Source organism: Lonchura striata, unplaced genomic scaffold, assembly GCF_046129695.1.
Source record: "Lonchura striata isolate bLonStr1 unplaced genomic scaffold, bLonStr1.mat Scaffold_92, whole genome shotgun sequence".
Lineage (NCBI taxonomy): Eukaryota > Metazoa > Chordata > Aves > Passeriformes > Estrildidae > Lonchura > Lonchura striata.
In genome coordinates, this window is record NW_027461191.1 from 1265249 (window position 1) to 1288149 (window position 22901).

Genomic DNA, 22901 nt, shown 5'->3' on the forward strand with positions numbered 1-22901 from the left:
GAGCATGGCCCCATTCCCTGTCTCCTGCCCTGCCGGGGGAGGAGGTGCAGCTGGGAGCAGGGAGGCGTGGGGAAAGCTGCATTTAAGGCTCTGCACTGACTTCTCCTTCTCCTGCTCCGAGTCTTTGGAGTTTTCTGCCAGAAATCTCTCCCCTGCCCCACCCACCCACAGGGCTTGGGGCAGGTTTCCCTTTTCGGGGGAAATCAAAGCGAAGCACTGATGCGCTAACGAGGGGCAGGAGAAGTGAGGCTCCTGGGCTTCCCGCAGAGGCGGAGGCACGGGAGGCGCAGGGCCGGGAAAGCCGTGGCGGGAGGCGCGGAGAAGTTTGTTTGTGTGGGCAGCTCAATCCCGGCTCGGCCCGGGCCCGTGCCGGGGCTGTTCCTCATCTCCGGCTTTCCCCTCACGCAGCCCGGGGGCGCCGAGAGCGCGGGGCGAGGCGGGGCCGTGCGCAGAGCCCGCCCCGAGCTCGCTGCCATTGGCCGCCGGTGCCGTCAGTCGCGGTCGCGGCGCGCTGATTGGTGGGAGCGGGGCGCGGCGCGGCCCCGGCGGCGGGCTGAGGGCGGCCGTGGCCGCGCAGCGCCGCCATTGGCCGAGCGGCTGTGCGGGCCTGGCAGCGGCGGCAGCGGCCGGAGCGCGGTGAGGCGGCGGCGGCGGCGGAGCTCGGAGGCGGCCCCGGCGCAGGTGGGAGCCGCGCTGGGCTCTGCGGGGGCTCGGGGCCGGCTGCGGGCGGAGGGGGCGGCAGGGGGCTCCGGCGGCTCGCCGGTGCCGTGTCCGGCCCGTGCCGGCCCCGGGCTGAGGGCGCTGCGGGAGCGGCTGCCCGCGGTCTCCTTCCCGCCGGGGCCGGGCAGGAGCCGCTGCCGGAGCAGCGCTGGCTCGGCCCGGCTGCTGTGGGTAGGACAGAGGGGCTGCCCCGCGGCCGGCAGCGGGCGGGGAAATTCCCGTCGCCGGAGGTTCGTGTGCCCGGCGGAGAGCGAGGAGTCCTGTCAAAGTGACTTTATTGCCGAGCAGGGGCAGAGGCCCGTGGGGCATTTGCCGTGCGCTCTCTGCCGTGGCTGTAGCCCGCAGCCTCCTTTTTATCCTCATTTTCCCGGCCGCATCTCCCTCTGCCTTTGCCCACCGGCTGAGTTCCTTGGAAGGTTCCGACTTCCCGATGCGCCTGCTGCCTGTCCTCGTTAATGTGCACCCTCCTTTTGTAGAACAGCCGATATTCATGGCTCTGTTCAGTCTTTGTTCTTCTCCTCGAAGTTCAGGAATGTAGCGGGACTTTGAGCAGCTCTCTGGGTCAATTTGTAACATTTATTGGAACTGATGGATTCTTTCGTTGCTTCCTTATCTACAAGTGCCCGGCCCTATCTCCAGGCAGATTCACTCCTTGACTCTGTTTTGTCCTTCCCGGGTCCTCTTTGGTTTTGGGATTATTCTCGGTGCCCTCATTCCCTGTCCTTTTGTAGCCGTTTGTGGATCAGGAGGCCTGGCGGCCACCTGCATGCCCTGGCTCAGCTGCTGGATGAGCTGCACTGCCAAGGTGTGGAGCATGGTAAAAAGATGAGAGTTGCTGCAGCACAGAAGAGGAGAAGCAGCATTCCTTTAACCCCTGGTGTGCTGGGGAGCCAGGAAAGCGTGTCCCATTCCCATCCTTTCCATGTTTGGACCAATACATAAACTGCTCTCCTATTTCCTTTCTTATCATTTTTAGCAGTTTTCTCGTCATCTCTTTGCCAACAGCAGGCTTTGAGCCATTTAGTTTTCCACAAACTCCTGCTTTTTCTGTTCACAGATAATCTGATCCCATCCCCTGGTGAAATGTTGTGTTCCTCATTTCAGTGGATTGGTCGGCAGGAAGGTCAGGAGCTGGAGCTGTCTGGTTGGTTCTTATTCTGAGGACAGCTTGTAATCAAATTATGCCATTCTAAGGAAAAATGGGTTCTCTGTCTCCTGATATGAATTTGTGAGAAACGCCAATCACTTGGTTTTTAAAATGTTAGAAGTTTAATACTAGTAAAATGGTTATAGAAGTAGGAATACAATTAGACTAATAAAAATTTAGGGTTAGGACAATTGCAAGACATTAAAAAGCAAAGACTTACAGATGGACAGATGCTCTCTTGGGTGCTTAAGCCACAACAAGAATACCTTGTGAATAAAGGAATCACCCCTAAAAAAATACACTGTTGCATATTCTTATATCCTTCATGGTTATGCATACATTCTATTTCAAACAAGAAACTCTGTCTGTTGTATGTCAGCTATTTTTTTTTAATCCCCACGGCATCCTCCAGTCTGAGCATGGCCTGAAGAAATTAACTTCTTCTAGTAAGAAAACCATAAATTGCTCTTCTCTGGAGAATTTAGGTGTTCCTTGAGCGAATTTAGGTGTTCTCATTCCTTAACCCCCCCCCCGCCACACACACACATGCCTGTTTTCTCTTTTAACTGCTAAAGCTTAATTTTATCTACAAAGCTACATTTACCATACTATTAAGATGTTCATACAGCACAAGTTATCATTATAACATAATACATATAGTAACTATCTGCACAGAGCCATATAACATGCATTTTTCACAAAATCGTTTTGGTTCCCAGGGGCTGGTCCATGGTGTTGTAGGATTTGTTCTGGTGGCCGTTCATCTTTTCCCCATGTTTGGGCGCTCCCTCAAGCTGGGGCTGCATCAATTGACCATTTTTTTTCTTACTCCTTCATATATACTCGAATTCCAACTGATTTCCCTGAACTTGTTCTAGCAAAACCCCCAGTGCTCTGATACACCCTGTACAGCACAGACAGGGACAGCAGATGTTGGAGTGGGCAGAGGGATGATCCCCCCCTTATTTTAGTGAAGTTTTCCCAACATTCTCCATTTGCTGTTTCCCTTTGCAGCTTCAGCCATTTCTGTTGCAGTCAGAGATCCTCAGCATGGGCTCTGCCTTCAGCTGTGCAGATTCCATCTGTGCAAGCAGGCAGAGCTTGGGGTGAGGGGCAGAGGGAATCAGCCAATTCCTGCCCCAGGCAAGAAGAGCCAGGTACATTGTCCCCACTTTGCCCCAGCAATGTTAATTTGCATTTCTGAAGCTCCTCCTGGGTGCCTGGAATGCAGCTTCTCTTCCACAGCAGCCTTCAGCAGCCTCAGTTGTGCCCCCCCCACAATCTACTGCTTTTTTGTTTTCCTTGAAATCATCTATTTATTGTTCATGAGTTAAAGGGTCACCTTTAAATCTCATCTAGTTTTGAAAATTTTGAAAAACTCTAATCACTTGGTTTTTAAAATTTTAAAAGTTTAATAGTAATAAAATGGTTTTAAAAATAATAATACAATTAGAGTTAGGACAATTACAAGACAAAAAGAGCAAAGAATTACGGATGTCCAGATGCTCTCAGACCCTAAGTCAAGAAAAGCTTGACTTGTGAACAAAGGAATCACCCTTAAACCAAGACACTTGTTGCATAGTCATACATCCTTCATGGTTATGCATACATTCTGTTCTAAACAAGAAACTCTGTTGCATGTCAACTGTTCCCTTTAATCCTCTGGCATCTTCAAGTCTGAGCAAGGCCTGAAGAAATTGGCTTCTCCTGATAAGAAGCCGTAAATTCCTCTCCTTTGGAAGATTTAGGTGTTCTTCGAAGGGAGCATCTCATTCCTAAAAAGAAAACTCCCCCCACATACATTGTCTCTATTTTAACATAATGTTGTAACCTAAAACTACACTTAACACAATATGTAAGGGAATTAATACAGCATAACTTTCTAACATTACACATATAATATTCATTGTAATGTTTGTGAAAAGCCAATCATAAATATGCATTTTTCACAATCCCACCTCTTACTGCTCAAGCCAAATGATTTATAAAGAATATTTCCTGTCCTCTTGCATTCTTTGGACTCTGTTGGTAATCAAATAAAACATGGGATTAAACAAAGAAGAAATATCAAAACACTTGTAACACATAAAAGGAAGAATCCTAATTTCTTCCACCATCCCATTCTCAATACATTACCCCACCTGCTAGTTTTATAACGTTATTTTCCCATTTTTGGACTGATACCTGGGTCATAATTTTTTTCTGATATACTTTGTTTTTTCCAGGATGACATCCTCATTGCCATCTATTTTCAACAATCTGTACACCCCATTCTTTAGCCAATAAGTAGCGTAAAGCCAACCTATTTTAATGCACTGCAGGTGATGTTTGGCTTTGCAGACTCAATATTAATTCCAATGCCTGAGCAGCTTTGTTTATTATCTTCTCTATAACTGCTTGGAGTCATTTAATATGACTGAGGATATAATTTGGGGTTAACACAGAGCTAGACTGCTGTGCTTGTTTTACCTTTTTTTTTACTAACTGTCTCTTTACCGAATCTTGGACTATATTTCTAAGATCAAATGTAAAACAAATCCATCTCTCTCCTTTTGGACATTCCATGCCCCAAGTATTACTACTTTTTCCTAAGTTCTTTGTAATGTGATAATTTTCCCCCTTTTTCCTGCAGGTACTTAATTTGGATGGGTTATAACAGTGGCTGTTGACATGGGTGTGTGTAACAAAAAGGAACTTTGGTTTCTTTCCATGTGATACTTTCTGTAGCATTTGTGACACGATCTTGCTGCTATCTCAGAAGGGAAAAGACAACAAATGAGAGACAGAAACAGGAATGACAGAGGTCTGGCGTGGCTTATACCCCCACCTCCCCTGCCTGTGGGGCTGCTGCCCACAGCAGGTACGTGTGATCTTCTCGCTGGTGAGTTCAGTGCTCAATCCAGGCTTGCCCTCTGTTTCCCTTGTCACTCCTTTTTTACTCATTTCCAGGCAAATTGTTTTTGACACCTTTTAACTGTGGTTTTCCACCATTCCTCAGGTATCTCTCAGTCCACAGGCATTGATAATCCCCATCTACAAAAGCAATTTATTACTTCAGTTTTTGAGGTCTTTCTGTATAGGGGATTGATTCAGTACTCAATACTTCTTGCCACAAGAACATAGATTTTGTGAGCTACAATGCCAATTATTCTCATAATTTAAACATTCACTTATAACCCAGCTGCCATGTCCAATATGGGGATGAATCAAATAAAGTATACAGCATAGTATTAATGGCAATTTCCCTTCTTGCCTGTACAAGTCACAGGCTAAGGCCAGACTATCAGAACTCTTTGACTCAAACACTCCCGATCCTCCTGTTTGAAGTGGCAGTGTTCCTCTGCCAAGGAGGTGTCGGAGGCGTCTCAGGGCTTATTCAGGCAGGGCTTAGAACCAGTGATGCAAGCTTTGCCTTATTTCTCAGTTAGGTGTTATTCTTTGTACCTGCCTTGGATCGTTTGGGTCTTCCCAAACCATTACCACCCAGTCCTGGTTGAAAGTCAATTTGGTATCACCCGGTTTAGATGTGATAGTCCATTCCTCACGTTTCTTCACAAATTCTTTTATTTTGCTGGCATGAATTCACCCTCTTTTCCATGGTTGGGATTGCTGCTTTAGTAGTACCTGGAAAGGACTTCTTAATAACACAGTGTTAAAAGAAAAGAAAAACAATACTGCATTAACTTTCACAATTAGTTTTCTTCAAAACTTTCTGGGTTTAACTAAAAACTTTTTCTATAGCTGCTTCTTCTTCTTGTATCCAGCTGTGCTAATTGCTGCAGAGGCCAATTCTTCTTCTTGTGAGCTATAATTAGTTAAATAAAAAAAGACTAGCCCAAATTTAACACAAGATGTATCACATCTCTTGGTTTTTTGCTTTTTAGGCAACATCCAACTGTTTTAGTCTTACAGACCCATTCTTCAGAGCAAAAGCCTCCTTTCCTTAACAACAAAAATCAGAAGGAAAAAAAAGAAGTCTTGTTTAAAAAAATAAAGCACATTGTGAGAGTCAGCTATCTCTGCTTTGATCTTATCTCTATTGGTGGTCCAGCTCTCCCTCTTTTTCACAGCTTTGCCTTTGACTGTACTTCCTCACTCCCCTCCCCTTGTTGTCACTCTGTCTAGCAGGAATGGGGGAGAACTTACAAATAGCTGCGGTATGGGGACTTTGGGGTGTATTTCGCTCTTTCTCTTTCTCTCTCTTTCCCTTTCTCTCTCTTTCTCTCTCTTCTTCTCTCTTTTTCTCTCTTCTCTCTTTTTCTCTCTTTTTCTCTCTTCTCTCTTCTCTCTTCTCTCTTCTTCTCTCTTCTTCTCTCTTCTTCTCTCTTCTCTCTTCTTCTCTCTTTCTTCTTCTCTCTTCTTCTCTCTTTCTTCTTCTCTCTTCTTCTCTCTTCTCCCTTTCTCTCTCTTTCGCTTTCTTTTTCTCTCTTCACATTTCAACATCCACATTCCAATATCAGTCCACTTTCTAACATTAGTCCTACATTCTGGAGAGGTGAGTCTGCCAATCACCTCTCCCTCCTTTTTCAACTTCCTTACAAATTTAATTACTTTTGTTATGTGTGTTCTGCAGGCCTTTAATTCACGGCACCCTCCACCAAGGGCTACCAGCTACCCACAGCTGACAGTGCTAAAACTAAAGACTTATTTTGCTGTCACAATTTTCCATTCACAAGCTTGAAAGGGTTGTAGGAACAAGGTAAACAAAAACTTACTTCTGAAGTGATCTTGCCTGCAATAAAAAATTTAAGGCAATGCTTGTTAGTGCAATATAATTTGCAAAGAAGCCAAGGTTTGATTTGGGAAGGGCATCTGAGGACACAGAGCATGAGTTTTACAAATCTACAATTTGAAGAGGGAATAGACAAAATGTGGATACAGTGGGGGAGACAGCAAGTAAGGAATTTATCTCTGCAATACTCTCTTTTTGACTGCCAGGAGACACTCTCTGAAGAGGTTCTTACAGTACAAACAATAACTGGATGGGAAGAGGCACTCTTGAATTTAAGCTTTGGTGTCAAAATAGGAAACTGCCCCTGAGCACTGCAGTGCTGGAGCACCCTGCCTGCAAACTCACCAGAGGCAAGCCACTGCTGCCACGCTGCAGGGCTGCCTGCAGCACAGAGGGAACCATGGCCAAGCCCTCCCTGCAGGCCTGGGTAATCCACACAAGGAATCACAATTGCTTCATAGCTCTCTAACTCATTCAAGAAATAGGAAACTGTAGTAAACAGAGATCTCCCTCACCATCTTTTTCATATGTGTGTGTCACACACCCACTGTGATGCTGGAAGTAACAAATTGTTTACATTAGAAGATACTGAAACTTTTTCTTCATTTAGCCTTGTAGTTTCCCTTTTCTATATGTAGCAACCTCCCATTGTGGGAAAAAATGAGCCCTATTTTTTTACAAGTGTTTTGTATGCACAATTTTAATTTCTGTTCTAGATACACTGCAAGTAGCTAGCACTTCCAGAAAAACTAACAAACAAACAAAACAAAAAAACTAAGTAAGCAAAATACATTTGGGTACTTGAAAAAGGACTGGTTGGAAGGAAAAATGTTTCTCATTGACCTACCAAGCAGCTGGTGTTACCTTTAGTTTAACTTTACACACTGAGAACACTTGATTGAACAGCCTGCATTGACTCAAATTAATAGCAGGTTTTGCTATGTCACAGCTGTAAACTAGTTTTTCAATCCTAGAGTACAGTAAATTATGTATTTCAAGATAAAAATCACAATGCAAATTGGAAGAAATTTAGTACACAATTAATTTACCTCCAAAAGTCAGTTTACGACTTTCCTGTACTAGGATTGCAGTAGCTGCTATAGCTTGAATACACACTGGCCAGCCTTGATTTACTGGATCCCACATCTTTGATAAATAAGCCACGGGTCTCTTTACTCCTCCCCACTCTGGAAACAAAACCCTATGAGCTACCCCCTTTTCTTCATTTACATACAAATGAAAGGGTTTTGCTAGTGCAGGTAAGCTTAAAGTTGATATTGGGGCTAGTTTTAACTTCATTTTTCTTAGTTTTTCATTATCCTTTTTGGTCCATTTTATATCATTTCCCTCTGTCAATTTTTTTATTCAAAAATTTTACTGCCTGTGTATATCCTTCAATCCACAATTTATAATATCCAAATAATCTGAGTATCTTTCTGATTTCCCCCTTTGAAGAGGGAGGGGGAAGGGATAGAATCCCTGTGTTTCATTCTGGGTTGAGCTTCCAACTACCCTTACTAATCAAGTGTCCAAGATATTTTACCTCTGATTCTACAAATTGCAGCTTCCCTTTTGATACCTTTAATCCTTTTTCCCCAAGAAAATTCAAAAGCTTTATAGTAGCCTCTCTAACTTCAGCTTCAGCTTTCCTAGAAAGTAAAAGATCATCTATGCATTAGATAACTTGCATTCCAGGGGGAGTGGAGAAAGTTTGTAGTATTGTTTCTAAAGCTTGTCCAAATAAGTTTGAGGATTCTGTAAACTTCTGTGGTAGTTTTGTCCATCTTAATTTCTGTTTTCTCCCAGTTAGTGGGTCCTTCCATTCAAAAGCAAAGATTACTTGCTCTCCTGGGCATCTTTAAGGTCCACTACACTAAACCACTGATGCTGGGGAGGAACTTTTACTGAAAAGAGTATAAGGATTTGGTACCACTGGATAGCGGGTCTGAGTTCCTCTGTTAACCTCCCTTAAGGCTTGTACCAGTCTATAGCTCCCATCAGGCTTCTTTACTGGGAGTATTGGGGTATTATGGGGAGACATACAAGGTTCTAATGTCCCATCCTTTGTTAGTCCTTCTATTACTGGCTTTAAACATTCCCGTCCTTCTAAAGATACAGGATACTGCCGTACATGTATGGCACAATTTTTTTTTCTCAATTGTAATCTTTATGGGGTCAATATTTAATCTTCCCCTATTTCCCTCCCCAGCCCAAACTTCCTTGCTAATTCTTCTTCCATCTTCCTGGCCTAGTTTTAAAAGTCTAGCTGTCATCTTCCCATCTTTTGGAACAACCCCTATTCCTAATTTCACTTGTAAATCTCGTCCCAATAAATTGCTACCTGCCCCTGGGACCAAGAAATTATCCCTCATCCAAAATCTAGTTTCTCCCTCTATTACCACATTTTTAATAACGGGTACTGTGAAACTCTCTCCTTTTGGTCCTGTTACTTTTACAGTATCTTTGCTTACACTATAACCTTTTGGAATATTTAACAGAAAGGTTAATTCTGCCCCTGTGTCTACCACAAATTCCAATTCTTCTTCTTGGGGACCCACTCTTGAAATTATCTCAGCATTCCCCACCTGGACCCACCTGCGCCCCCCCTCGGCCCCATGGCCCCGCGAGGGGAATTTGGGGAGGTGGGAGTGGGGCAGCGCCAAGGCCGGGCCCCCCCGCGCTGTCCTGGCGGGAGCGGCTGCAGTGGGGACCGAGTGCGGGCGGGAGCGGCCGAGAGCCCAGCGCTGCCCCAGCCCGACCTGCCCCAGCTCCATCCCTGCCCCTGCGCTGGGATGCTGTGGGGCTGGGGGGAAGAGGGAGCCGGCAGTGGGTGCTGGGCCTGGGGGCAGGAGGAGAAGGGAAGGAGAAGCAGGCTTGAGGAACAGAATGGTCAAACGATGCAGGTGGCATGAGAAGGTGGGATTGTGCAGGAGAAGGAGGAATAGCAGGAGGAAGAGGAGTGTGAGGAAGAGTAGAGACACAGGAGGAGGAGGAGGAGCAGAAACAAGGATCACCACAAGGTTCCATCCCTCCGTGTATCTATAGCCTCCCCTTAGCCCCAGGAGCATTGCCACCCCACATGCAGCAGGTGACTGTTGAGGGGTTCCACGATTTTCACAGGAGTGAATCATGGCATTTCTCAGCTTTATTGGGTTAAATGTTGGTGCTTTATTTTTTTTAGGGGCTGAATCTTTATGTTTTGGAGGAATTTTTTACTGAATCTTGATGTTTGGGGAGGTTTTGATCTGTGTCTTAAAGTTTTGAGGATTTTTATGCTGAACCTTGGTGTTTTGGAGGTTCTTATAGACACACAATGCCCAATGACTTGGTGAGATGAAGTGGGGACAGGAGGAACTCCCAGTCCAAGATGCTCTGTTCTTTTTTTTTTCCCCCAGACCAGGATTTTTCATTCCCGGGGAGGAATAAAAATGGAGGAAATGGAGGAGGAGGAAAAGCCCTGGAGATCCCGCACAAGGAGTGGCAGCAAACCCAGCCCAGGGAGCTGTGGGGAGGAAAGAGCCCCCCTGAGCCAGGAAGGCGGGCAGAGATCCAGCCAGAGCTCAGAGCTGGTGGAGAAGCCTCGTGGCAGGGAGAAGCCCCACAAGTGCTTGGAATGTGGGAAGGGTTTCAGCCGGAGCTCCAACCTGATCGAGCACCAGGTGATCCACACTGGGGAGAGGCCCTACGAGTGTGAGGAATGTGGGAAGCGTTTCCGCTGGAGCTCCAGCCTGAGACTTCACCAGAGATTCCACACCGGGGAGAGGCCCTTTGAGTGTGGGGAGTGTGGGAGGAGCTTCAGCAAGAACTCCATTCTGATCCAACACCAGAGGATGCACACTGGGGAAAAGCCCTTTGAGTGTGGGGAATGTGGGATGAGCTTCAGCCAGAGGAGCAGCCTGATGCAGCACTCGGTAATCCACACTGGGGAAAAGCCCTTTGAGTGTGGGAAATGTGGGATGAGCTTCAGCCAGAAGGGCTACCTGATGCAACACCAGAGGATCCACACTGGGGAAAAACCCTATGAGTGTGGGGAATGTGGGAAGAGCTTCAGGCAGAGCTCTGGCCTGAGGAGACATGAGAGGATCCACACTGGAGAAAAGCCCTACGAGTGTGGGGTGTGTGGGATGAGTTTCAGCCTCAACTCCCAGCTTACGGAACACAAAAAGATCCATACTGGGGAAAAGCCCTACAAGTGTGGGGAATGTGGGAAAAGTTTCAGAGAAAGCTCAGCCCTGATTCGGCACCAGGTGATCCACACTGGGGAACGGTCCTACACCTGCTTGGAATGTGGGAAGAGCTATGGGTGGCACTCAGACCTGAGAAAGCACCAGCGCATCCACAGCGGGGAGAAGCCCTACGAGTGTCCCCAGTGTGGGAAGAGGTTTCAGATCAGCTCCAGTCTCCTCGTACATCAGCGGAGTCACACCGAGGAGAGGCCCTACCGCTGCCCCGACTGCGGGAAGGGCTTCAAGCACAACTCCAATCTCACCGTGCACCGGCGCATCCACACCGGGGAGAGGCCCTACGAGTGTGGGAAGTGTGGGAAGAGCTTCTCAGAGAGATCAAACTTGATCAAACACCAACGGAGGCGCCACTAAGGGGGGAAGCCCTGTGAGTTCCCCAAGGGTGGGAAGAGCTTCTTATGCTCCTCCCAGCTCCATTCCCTATGGGAGGATCCATGATGGATGATCCTGAGTGACCTTCATTGGGCAGTCTTGGTGATCTATGGGCCTGGTTATCTGTGTTGGGAAGACACTTGGCTGGGAGGCTCCACATCTTCCTCGTTCCCTGCGGGCACCTAGATAAACCCAGTGGCAGGAACATCCATTGGGGCACAGACCAACAATGAGAATTCCTTGGGGAGAGCAGATTTAATGACTTCCAACTCCATAAAATCTTTTGCATTCAATCCTATCTTCTGGTGGCATCAAGGAATACTGAATGGTCTTGGAGGTATGTCCTAGGTTGACTATATGATGCTTGTATCTCCAGTTGTCTGTTCTGTTTATAGTGAATTATAATTTTTGCACCTTTAAGACTTGTTCCGAGAGCAAAGGAGGGAGAGAAGGGCAGAGTTTGTTTTCAGAAACTGCACTCACTCCTCCACATTCCTGCTCCTGGGCCGGGTTGTCTGCAGATGGACAGACAGAGGTACAGAGCTCTCCTTTGCTGTTAATTAGTTTTAGCTAGCTGTGGCAGAGAAGTTCCCTGGACTGTGGCTGCTTTTCCCTTTTCTTTGGACCTGTTTAAACCTGCTCTGGCCTGAACACCCAGAAGAGCACCGGCAGCTCACACCTGTGGCCCAGCGGGCCAGGCCTGGACTGTGGCATTTCCAGCACCGGAGGGACTGATAAGAGACTGAGTGAGCTGAGCTACAACCCACGGAGGGACTTCCTGAGTTTGTCTATCTTTTAGAGCAGCAAGAGGTTTTATTGTTTAATATTGTTTAGGTTTTATTCTTTAAAAAACAGTTTTTTCCACTGTTCTCCAAGGAGATACTTTTCCCAAACTGGCTGGGGGAGGAGCCAATTGAATCTGCTTTCCAGAGGAATCCCTTTGGAGGTTCTCTCCCAAATTTGCTCTGAACCAGGACAAGGTCTTTTCCAACTTCAGGGATTCCACGATTTTGATTTCCTATTGCCCAAGGGTGTCTTCTGCAGCCAGATGGTGGAAAAACTGGGGAAAAGACCAAGATTTTGGAGACAATGGGGTAGAAACTCCACCAAAAAGGTTCTTCCCTCCACCCAAGCACGTGGATCCTCAGCTGGCATGGACATGGAAGTCTTTTTCTTTTGGCCTTGATTTTGTTTTCATTTCTCTTTATCCCTTTAAAATATCCAATATTGAAGTAAAAATAGACATTGAACTAAGTTAGTGGATATGGCCATGGTAGGACACAGACATGGTGGGACACGTGTAAGAATGTGCCCTCTGTTGACAGAGTAGACAAGTTACCTTTTGTTCCCTTAAAAAGGACAAAAGGCCAGGTGTTTCTCTCCTCAATTTGGTTTAAAGACACCTCATAGGACCTCTGGGACTTCACCTCAAACTTAAGGGTAGCTAATTGGACAGGAGCCAAAAAGTCCCACCTAAGCAATTCCCTAGAAAAGAAGAGAACAAAAGAAGTTAATTGCTTTAGTGAAGTGTTTTAGCAAGAGCAAGAGCCTCTGCCCTGACTTGGCTTTTCTCTGTAAAAAGCTTTTTTATTTTTGCCTTTTATTAAAACTTTTTATTCCCAACACTGTCACATGAGCCATCCTGCTTGTTTTATGCCACCTGAGGTAGCTGAGCTATCAAGGGTATAATGCTTATCTCTGAGAGCTTATAAGACCAGGCTCAAAAAGAGAAAAAGCATTAGACATGGAGAGTGACATGGGCACGCATGGACATGGAGGGGGACAGGGCCATCCCTAGGGACATGGGGAGACACAGGCATGGATGGAGACATGGGGGGCAGTGACAGGGATGGAAACATGGTGGGGAGACAGCCATGGGTGAGGACATGGTGGGACATGGCCAGTGACAAGTGGGGACATGGCCATGGCCGGTGCCATGGGAGGAACTTGCAGGGGATGTGGGGGATGCTGGGTTTGAGGGAGTTGAGGGTTCCTGGGCAGGACTTGGACCTTGCTGAGGCCTTTGGGGAGCCCAGGCCGAGCGGCTCCGGCTGCACTGGGAGAACCTGGTGGAGGTTCTGGGGCAGCTGCTCAAGGACCCCTGACCTGGAGCCCCAGCTGGGCACTGGGCTCCTGGAAGGGGATGAACGTCCTTGTCCCTAGGAGGGAAATCCCAGCACCCCCAGGGTGTTGGGGACAGCTGAGGGGCCACAACAGGGAGGGGAAAGCCTAACAGAGCTGTCCTCCTCCTAAGCTACATCCTAAAAGTCCCAAAACTCAGGGATTCCTCCCAGGAAAAAGCTGCCAGGAGCTGCCTGAATTGAGGGAAAGGGGGGATGTGATCCTCAAACTGAACAGGAGGGGCCTGGATCCCCAAATCCAAGCCCAGGGGTGAGAGATAGAGCTGGAGGCACAATGGGGAAGGGGTGGGAGAGCAGGGGAAAAGAGGATTCTGACCAGGAGAGGAATGGGACCCTCAGATTGAGTTGGGAGGGGTCTTTGGGTTGGGGGAACAATGGGAGTGGGGAGGGAAGGGTGGGGATGGGATCAAAAATGGGTGGTTCCATGGGCATCCCTTAGTGTCCCCATCGCTTGATCCCTGGAGTGATTTCCGTGAGGCTCTGGGAGGGGGGAATGGATCTGCACTGGGTGGGTCCCCAAGCCCCCTGCCCATACCTGGGGGGCTCATGGGAGGTTCCCTCTACCCAAACGCTGGTGCTGCAGCCATGGGGGAGAGGTGGGTAGGAAAGGGGGATCTGGGGTGGTCAGGGAGAGGAGCACTAGGAAGAGGAGAGAGAGATGAGGAGGAGGTTAGGGAAAAGAAGGAGCAGGAACAGGAGGAGGAAGAGGAGGAACCGCAGCAGATCCACACGGTTTGTCTGCCCTTCTGCTGAGTCTGCAGCTCCCCTGGTCATGGCAGCATTTACTCCCCCAGATCCTGCAGGTAAGTGGGGAGGGGGAGCTCACCCCAAATCCATTGGGGGATTTCTGGGAGTTTTTTTTGCAGGGAAAGGGATATTTGGATCTTGCATTGCCCCAAAGGTGAGACGCAGATGCCTCTTTGGAGACTTGTGAAGGGTTCCTGTAGCGATCTCTGTACTGGCTGGGGCAGTGGTAACAGTTTGGGGGGGACATTGGTTTTGGGGTTCCAATTGGCATCGGAGTGGGGAGAGCAGCAATGGCCAATCCTGGAGCTGGGGGATCCCAGCAGCCTGGAGGAGTGGGGGACTCTGGAGATGAGCAGAGTCTGGGCCCATCCAACTGTGAACAGGGTGGTGACTTCTCAAGCTGGACTTGGGCAGCAGGACCAAGGTGCTCACCCTTTGTTTTTCCCCCAAGCCAGGATTTGTCCATCCCAACCTTTGTGCAGGTGGAGCTGGTGGAGGCTGTGAGGAAAAGGAAGATAGCATGGAACACTGAGGCAGGTGAGGAGGAAGTCACTGCCCCTTTCCCCCTCTCCTCTGCTCCACCTATCAGCCCAACATTGCCCCTGGCTGCAGGACAGCGCTGCTGCCAACGCTGTCCTGCCAGGGATGAATTGGTGGGATCTCCTTCCCCTTCCCTCTGGCATGGAGGCAAATCCCATCCTCTCCTTGTCCACCCTCCTTCCTCTTCTCATTCTATCCTTCTTCCTTCCACTTTCCACTTATCCTTCTTCCTTTCCACATTCCTTCCTCTTCTTTTCTTTCCTTACCCCAGGCACTGAGCTGCAGACAGAGACCTGGGAGGACAAATCGCTGCTCAGAACCTCTGTTTTGAGGCTGTTTTGAGCAGCTCCACAGCATGGGAACCCAATGGGGAGGAAAAGCCCTGGGGATCCCACACAAGGAGGGGCTGCAAACCCAGCCCTGGGAGTTGTGAGGAGGTAAGAGCCCCTCTGTGCCTAGAAGGCAGCCAGAGATCCATTTGACACTCAGAGATGGTGGAGATGACTCATGGCGGTCAGAAGCTCCACAAGCACTTGGAATGTGGGAAGGGCTTCAGCTGGAGCTCCGGAAATCAGACCTGATCTGGCGCCAGGTGATCCAGATCGGGAATCAATCAGCCCTACAAGTGTGGGGAGTGTGGGAAGGGCTTTGGGTGGATCTCCAAGTTCATCAGTACCACAAGATTCACACCAGGGAGAGGCCCTATGAGTGTCCCAAGTGTAGGAAGTGGTTTCTGAGAAGCTCCAATCTCATCGTAATGAGCCAAGGGTCAGCTGGAAATGTATTTAGGATAATTGAAAACTGTGGATGAGTCAAGGGGACAGCTGGGAATATAACTGAGATAGTAGAAGATTTCATATTTTAGTTAAGATTTTAAAATTAGTTGAGAAGCCAAGTTAGCTAGCAAAAATCACATGCCTTAGTTAAAGAGTAGCAAATATATTAGAAAAGTAAAGCTAGGAGTGACAGGGATAGATGTAGGAATTGTGAAGGAGCAGAGACCATAGAAATATCTTGCCTTAAGAATAATCAGCAGTTAGGAGAGGCTACCGTGACCAGCAGATCAAAAAGTCCTGCAAACTGGCCATGGGTGAAGAGTTTACCTTGAGGAAGACAGCTTTCTTCCTCCCTTACACCCACTCCCTTATTTCAAAATCCCAAAGACCCAGTTAAGGAAACACGATTGCACAGCCGTAATGGATATTCAGCTGATTATAATACGAAGCGGGCAGGTAATGATTATGTATTTTGTGTCCTTAGAAACAGCTTGGATATGTAAAACCTTTTCTGTATAAATAGAAAGCAGGAGTCTGCAACTCCTTGCACATGTACTTGGAAATGATTCCACATGTGTCCAGCACTGCAATAAAATACCCTTCTTTCCAGCTTTAATTAGTTGAGGAGCCGTCTGCCCATGCTTCAGTGCATCAGTGGATTCACACACAGGAGAGGCCCTTCTGCTGCCCTGAGTGCGGGAAGGGCTTCAAGCACAGCTCCAGCCTCGTCACCCACAGGCACATCCACACCGGGGAGAGGCCCGGTGAGTGTCCTGTGTGTGGGGAGAGATTCTCCAGAAGCTCTCGCTTGACCCAACACCGAAGGAGGCACCATTAAGGGAAGCCCTGCGAGCACCCCCAGTCCCAGTGTCACCCCCTTTCCTGCCCACAGAGCTCCTGAGCCAGCGGCGGCCGCAGCCGCTCCCCGTGGCCTTGCACAGGACCCCCTGTGATGGGGCAGGGAGGATTCGGGAGGATTTGGGAGGATTTGGGGAGGGTTTGGGAGGACTGGGGAGGATTGGGGAGGATTTGGGAGGATTTGGGGAGGATTTGGGAGGATTGGGTAGGGTTTGGGAGGATTTGGGAGGATTTGGGGAGGATTTGGGGAGGATTTGGGAGGATTCGGGAGGATTTGGGGAGGATTCGGGAGGATTTGGGAGGATTTGGGGAGGATTTGGGGAGGATTTGGGAGGATTTGGGGAGGATTTGGGGAGGGTTTGGGAGGGTTTGGGAGGATTTGGGGAGGATTCGGGGAGGATTTGGGAGGATTTGGGGAGGATTCGGGAGGATTCGGGAGGATTGGGGAGGATTTGGGAGGATTTGGGAGGATTTGGGAGGATTTGGGAGGATTTGGGCCGTGGCGGGGCGGGGTCCGGCCGGGACCGCTGGTCGCTGCGGGTCTGCCCAGCAACTGGTGAGTCATCAGCCGCGCTGTCTCTGATTGGCTGAGGGAAGGCGGGAGTAGGAAAAGGATCGGGAGAGATCCCGCCCCGAGCACCAGCGCTGGCAAAACAGTCCCAGCCCGGGCACAGGGAGGGAATTTATTACCATCCAAATCACAGCAGGAGAGGGGAAAGAAATCTCTCCAACACCTTCCCCCCACCCAACAGGGATCACCCAGACCAGGGGTTATCAATGATGGAGAGTCGGGGGCATCTGAGTTGGGATCAGAAGCCAATTTTATTGAGTGTATCAGGTGTTTATATAGAATTTCACTTGTATGGTGCTTATATAGGGCTCTGTTTTTGGTAACAATTTCCCATTGGTTACACATCACCTGGTAACATTATTTTATCACTATGTCTCACAATATGTTTCTTGGTCACTTCTTGCCCAAGGAGACTTTCACTGTGTCTGTCTCTCCCATGGTTTCTGCTCAATCAGGCAGAAGAAGAAGAAGATATCAGGCCCCTTTATCAGTTCCACTGTACTCTCTGGTTTGTTCCCCATACCTCCCCCTATCTGTTCAAACAAAAATACATTCTTAAGTGATTTGTCTATTAATTTTTTCACACAATATAAAATACAAGGAATAAGCATAACAATACATAATATAATCCTAATACATATAAGCCTATTTTAACTAAATTTCTTATCCATCCACCAAGTCTCCAATCCCCCAGAAGCTGATCTAGCCCTGTAAGCCCTGATACCACTGGGTAATCATAACCATTTTCCCAAGGGCATAAGTCTGTTAGAGGTTAAACAGGTGCTGATGTGGTGGCGAGGTCCTGTTCACAAGGGTTCTCCTCCAATGTTGATGTTCAAGGTGAATCTGCAAATGATGCAGTCAAAGAATCTCAAAACGCCTTCACATTGTTTGCTGGAATCCACTTGGAACCATTCTCTGTGGACATGCAAGCAAAACCTCTACCCCAGCCTGGTCAGAGAGAAAGCCAGGTAAACTTTCCTAGGAATTGTTCTGGGGAGTTTTGAGAAGGCTGAGAGAAAGAATTGAAGCAATCTTGCAGCTGGTGTTTTGAACAGTTGTTTTCTTATGTTTACTAAAGGGTGTTTCCTTAATTAGCCAATCATGTGAGGTGTGTTGATTAAAGGACCAGTCAGGTCCACCGGTGTTGGAGCAGTGTATAAAAAGAAATGGGTTCCTAATAAAATTAGTATTAGTCTCCTGGAGAGTTAGATTTTATGTGTCACCTGACTCTTGTTCCTGACTCAGTGGTGACACCAGGTGACATCAGGTGACCTAAGGATAAAGCCCCAGTATCTTACCAGATCCTGGATCCTTCACTAAGGCAAGGGATTTTTCCTTTTGTTGCAATTGTGAATTACAATTAAAATGTCAAACAATCAGGGGTTGGGGTCCATCAAAGATCATTTCAAGAAGTTGAACACATAAAAGGCTTTCTGCAGTCTCTCGGAAGGGTTGTCCTCTCTGGCCCCCCCTTTCTATTGTACCAGGAGACGCTTGAGGGAGCCATGTTCAGTGACAGAATGGCCTTTTGAGGAATGAGGAATACCTGTTTTGTGCATAATTCCCCAAAGGCAAAAAAGGTAGCAACTCAGCAGGAAGTATAAGCTGGGCCATTGCCTTTACTTCAGGTGGTATACCCAGAGTTACAAAAGCAGCAGTGAAGTTCTAGAGACATCTTTAGCCATTTTCCCTGAACGGGCTGATGCAATGTCTTGGTTTGGAAAGACAGGAGTCTGTGTAGGAAGGCAAGACCCTCCTGTGAAATGGAAAAGGTAAACCCCTCTCCCTCTGAATTACCACAATTTCAAAATTAAAAGGCTGTCAAGCAAAGATATGGGAATGGGAATAACAGTTCTTTACTAGGAAAAAAACGAAATTAAAAAAAATGCAGTTAGTACAAACAAAACTAGTGATGGAGTCAGAAACCTGACACCCTGAGGAGTCAGGGTGTTGGTAATAGTCCAGTTAAATGGTGGCTGCTCCTCCTGGAGTGTCTGATGAAATGCTGCTGAAGCGGTGATCTCTAGAAGGGTGGAGCTTTCTCTGAAGGTCTGATAGTAGTTGGGCCTGGTCTTCCTCTGGGAATCCAGCAGAGAAGCTGCTCCTCGGGGAATCCAGCAAAGTGGCTGCCAGTGTCTCAAAAAGTGCTGATTTTATGCAGGTAGGAATGCTTGGCTCCTCCCTCTGGGTGGAGCATCTCGCCATGGGATGATGTAACTTTACTGGTCATGCAGTGAGTCATTCCATGGTCCATGAACAGAAGATATCTCCCCGGAGGGAGACATCGTTCTTGGAAGAGATAAGAAAACTGCCCAACCTCCAACAGATGGCAAATAGAATACATGCTGATCTTACAAACCAGGACACCCCACATCCCCATTGTCCCCATTGTCCCCAGTGTCCCCCTACTGTCCCGATGTTCCCAATGTCCCCGATGTCTCTGATGTCCCCAATGTCCACCCGTTATCCCTGATGTCCCCCCAAATGTCCCCATATCCCTGATGTCCCCCTATTGTCCCTTATGCTCCTGCATTGTCCCCATGTCCTCAGTGTCCACCCATTATCCCCGATGTCTCTGATGTCCCCAGTGTCCCCTCCCCATTGGCCCAAATATCTCAATGTCTCCAATGTCCCCACATTGTCCCCATGTCCCCCAATGTCTCCTATGCCCCTGCACTGTCCTCATGCCCCCAGTGTCTCTCCATTGTCCCCACATCCCTGATGTCCCCCCACATCCCCATTGTCCCTGATGTCCCCAGTGTCCCCCCACATCCCTGATGTCCCCACATCCCAAATGTCCCCCCGTTGTCCCCGATGTCCCCACGCCCCATGACGCCCTGTCCCACCCCGCAGTGTCCCTGTTAGTGTCCACGCGGACGCCGCAGACGCGGGCGCTGCTGGGGGCGCCGGGGCGGCTGCACTGCGCCTTCGCGCCCCCAGCCGAGCCCTTCACGCTGCAGTGGCTGCGGCACCGCCACGGCGCCACGCGGCGCCTGCTGGCCTTCGACTCGGCCGCTGCCCGCCGCACCGAGGCCGCGCCGGGGGTGCTGCTGTTCCTGGGGGCCACGGGAGCCCCCCCGGCACCGCGCAGGTGAGGGGAGGGGAGGGGCTGCGGAGCCCTGCGGGGACAGTGGGGGGCGCCACCGAGCAGGGGGGTGTCGGGTGCTCCCGGCCGCCTCCTGGCCACTATGGGGCGCCACTGGGCAACCTCGGTCCTCCCGGCCGCTAGGGGGCGCTGGGGGCATGAAACCGCTTTTGTCATCCTGGCCACCAGGGGGCGCCGCTGGCACTGGAAAGCCTTGGTCCTCCCGGCCGCTAGGGGGCACTGCGGGCATTGAACGGTTTTTGGAAGGTTTTGGGAGCATTTTTCGGGGACATTTTTTGGGAAGTCCTGGGGGGGTTCGGTGAGTGATTTTGGGGGGTTTTGTTGTGGGGGGGCTTGGAAACATTTTTTGTGTTTAGGGGGGTCGTTTTTGGGGGCATTTTTTGGGGTTTTTTTGGGGGGTTTTGGGCACGGCCATAGTCCTCCCAGTCACCGGTGGGCGCCGCTGAGGCCGAACGTTTCCTCAGTCCTCCCAGCCGCCGGGGGGCGCCAGGGAGGTGTCGCTGCAGCTGCCGCCGCTCTCGGTGTCGGACGACGGCGCCTTCGTCTGCTCCGTGAGCGCGCCCCGTGGGCAGGTGCAGCAGGTGCTGCGGCTGTGCCTGATTGGTCAGTGCCGGGAATGGGCGGGGCCGGGGCTCCCAGTTCCCAGTATCTCCCAGTCCCTCCCAGTCCATCCCAGTCCCTCCCAGTTCCCTCCCAGTATGTCCCAGTCTTCTCCCAGTATGTCCCAGTCCCTCCCAGTTCCTTCCCAGTCACTCCCAGTATCCCCAGCTCACTGTCTCGTGTCCCAGCCCCTCCCCGGGTGTCTCTGCTGCCGTCCCGGCTGTCCCCGGGGCTCCCGGCCAAGCTGCGCTGCGACGCCGTCGGCTTCTTCCCGCTGGACGTGGAGATCCGCTGGGAGCACCGTGCCCGCAGCCACCCCAGGCCACGCTTGGGGGACACTGAGGGGGACACCGAGGGGGACACCGAGGGGGACACCTTGGTGACCACCCTGGGGCCTGGCTGGGACGTGCCACACCGGGTCACTGTGGTGGTGGCGGGTGAGGGACACATGGGGACATCAGGGATGGGGTTTGGGGACACCTGGGGACATCAGGGACAGGGTTTGGCCACAGCTGGGGACATCAGGAACGGAGTTTGGGACACTTGAGAACATCAGGGATGGGGTTGGGGACACCTGGGGACATCAGGGATGGGATGTGGAGGGTCTTGGGACACCAGGACTGGAGCTGGTGACACCTGGGATGGGGTTTGGGACATTGAGGATAGAGTTGGGGACACCAGGACAGAGTTGGGGACATCAAGAGTGGGGTTGGGGACAGCTGGGGACATCGGGTTTGGAGGGTCTTGGGACAGCAGAGATGCCTGGGGACACTGGGGACAGGGTTGGGGACATCAGGAATGGGGTTGGGGACACCAGGGATGGGGTTGGGGACACTGGGGACACGACTGGGATCTCCTAAGGGACATCAGGAGCAGAGCTGGGGACATCGGGGGGTGGCCGGTGCCACCAGGATGGGCTCGGTGCCACCCGGGGGTGTCGGTGCCACCCAGGGGTGTCGGTGACACGTCCCCAATGTCCCCACAGGTGCCACCAGGCCCAGCATGGAGAACATGGCGGGGATTGGCCTGGTGGACATTTGGGGAGGTCTGGGGAGGTTTGGAGACATCTGGGGACATCTGGGGATGTTTGGAGACATTTGGGGAGTTTGGGGTCATTTGGGGAGGTTTGGGGATATTTGGGGATATTTGGAGAGTTTGGGGACATTTGGGGAGGTTTGGGGACATTTGGGGAGTTTGGGGACATTGGGGACACCGGTGGGGTTGGTGGCACTGGAGGAGTTTGTTCCAGTTTGGATTTTAAGGTTCTTTCTTAAAGCATTGATTAAAAAACCCAAAGCACGAATTTAAAGTCATTAGAGAACCAATTACCCAGCTCCAATTGTTCACTGGATTTTTTTTAAAAAGCAATTTTAGAAAAGTTCCGTTTCCCATTTTATTGATTTTTCATCAAATCTTCGCTTTTGTCACGGGAGAGAGAAGGGCAAAAAAAGGAGAAAAAAAATGGGGAAAAAAGGAAAAAAAAGGAGATTTCCATTCCCATTGTTCCTTCATCTCCACACATCCAAATCAATAGCAGAGAGTTAGCAATGATCAATAGTAGGGAGTTATCAATAATCAATAGTGAGTTATCAATAATCAATAGCGGATTATCAATAATCAATAGCAGTGAGTTATAAAAAATCAATAGCAGATTATCAATAATCAATAGAAGGGAGTTATCAATGATCAATAGCAGGGAGTTATCAATTATCAATAGCAGGGAGTTATCAATAATAGAAGATTATCAATAATCAATAGCAGTGAGTTATCAATAATCAATAGCAGTGAGTTGTCAATAATCGATAGCAGATTATCAATAATCAATAGCAGGGTGTTATCAATAATCAATAGCAGGGAGTTATCAATAATCAATAGCAGCGCATCATTCAATCGGCATTTTTCACAAATTACAAAGAAATCAATCCAAGATTAATTATTGATCATTGATTATTGATAATTGATTATTAATTATTAACCATAACAAATAAATTTATCCAATATCAACTATTGATTATTAATTAATCAGTATTTAAGAGAAATAAATTCAGTAGTAATTATGAATTCTTTATTATTACCAGCATTGCAAAGAAATAGACACAATATCAACTATTGATTATTAATTAATCAACACTAAAAAGAAGTTGATCTATTATTAATTATTAAGGATTAATTAATCAATATTACAAAGAAATCTATCCAATATTAATTATTAATTATTTATTATTAAGAATCAATATTACACGTAAATTAATACTGTTATTAGTTATTTATTATTAATCAATATTACAAGGAAATCAATCCTATATTATTAATTATTATTAATATTACAAAGTAACAAATCCAA

General features: G+C 48.7%; 1 protein-coding gene across 1 annotated transcript; it reads left to right on the top strand.

The window, feature by feature from the left end:
* The first annotated feature begins 599 nt into the window (after window positions 1-599).
* LOC144248841 (uncharacterized) lies at window positions 600-16385 on the top strand. The gene is given in 6 exon segments (XM_077790821.1): window positions 600-681; window positions 9995-11187; window positions 13626-13641; window positions 15261-15312; window positions 15315-15397; window positions 16048-16385. Coding segments are annotated over 5 exon segments (1521 nt in total). The 5' UTR covers window positions 600-681; window positions 9995-10027; the 3' UTR covers window positions 16258-16385.
* Window positions 16386-22901: the final 6516 nt, after the last annotated feature.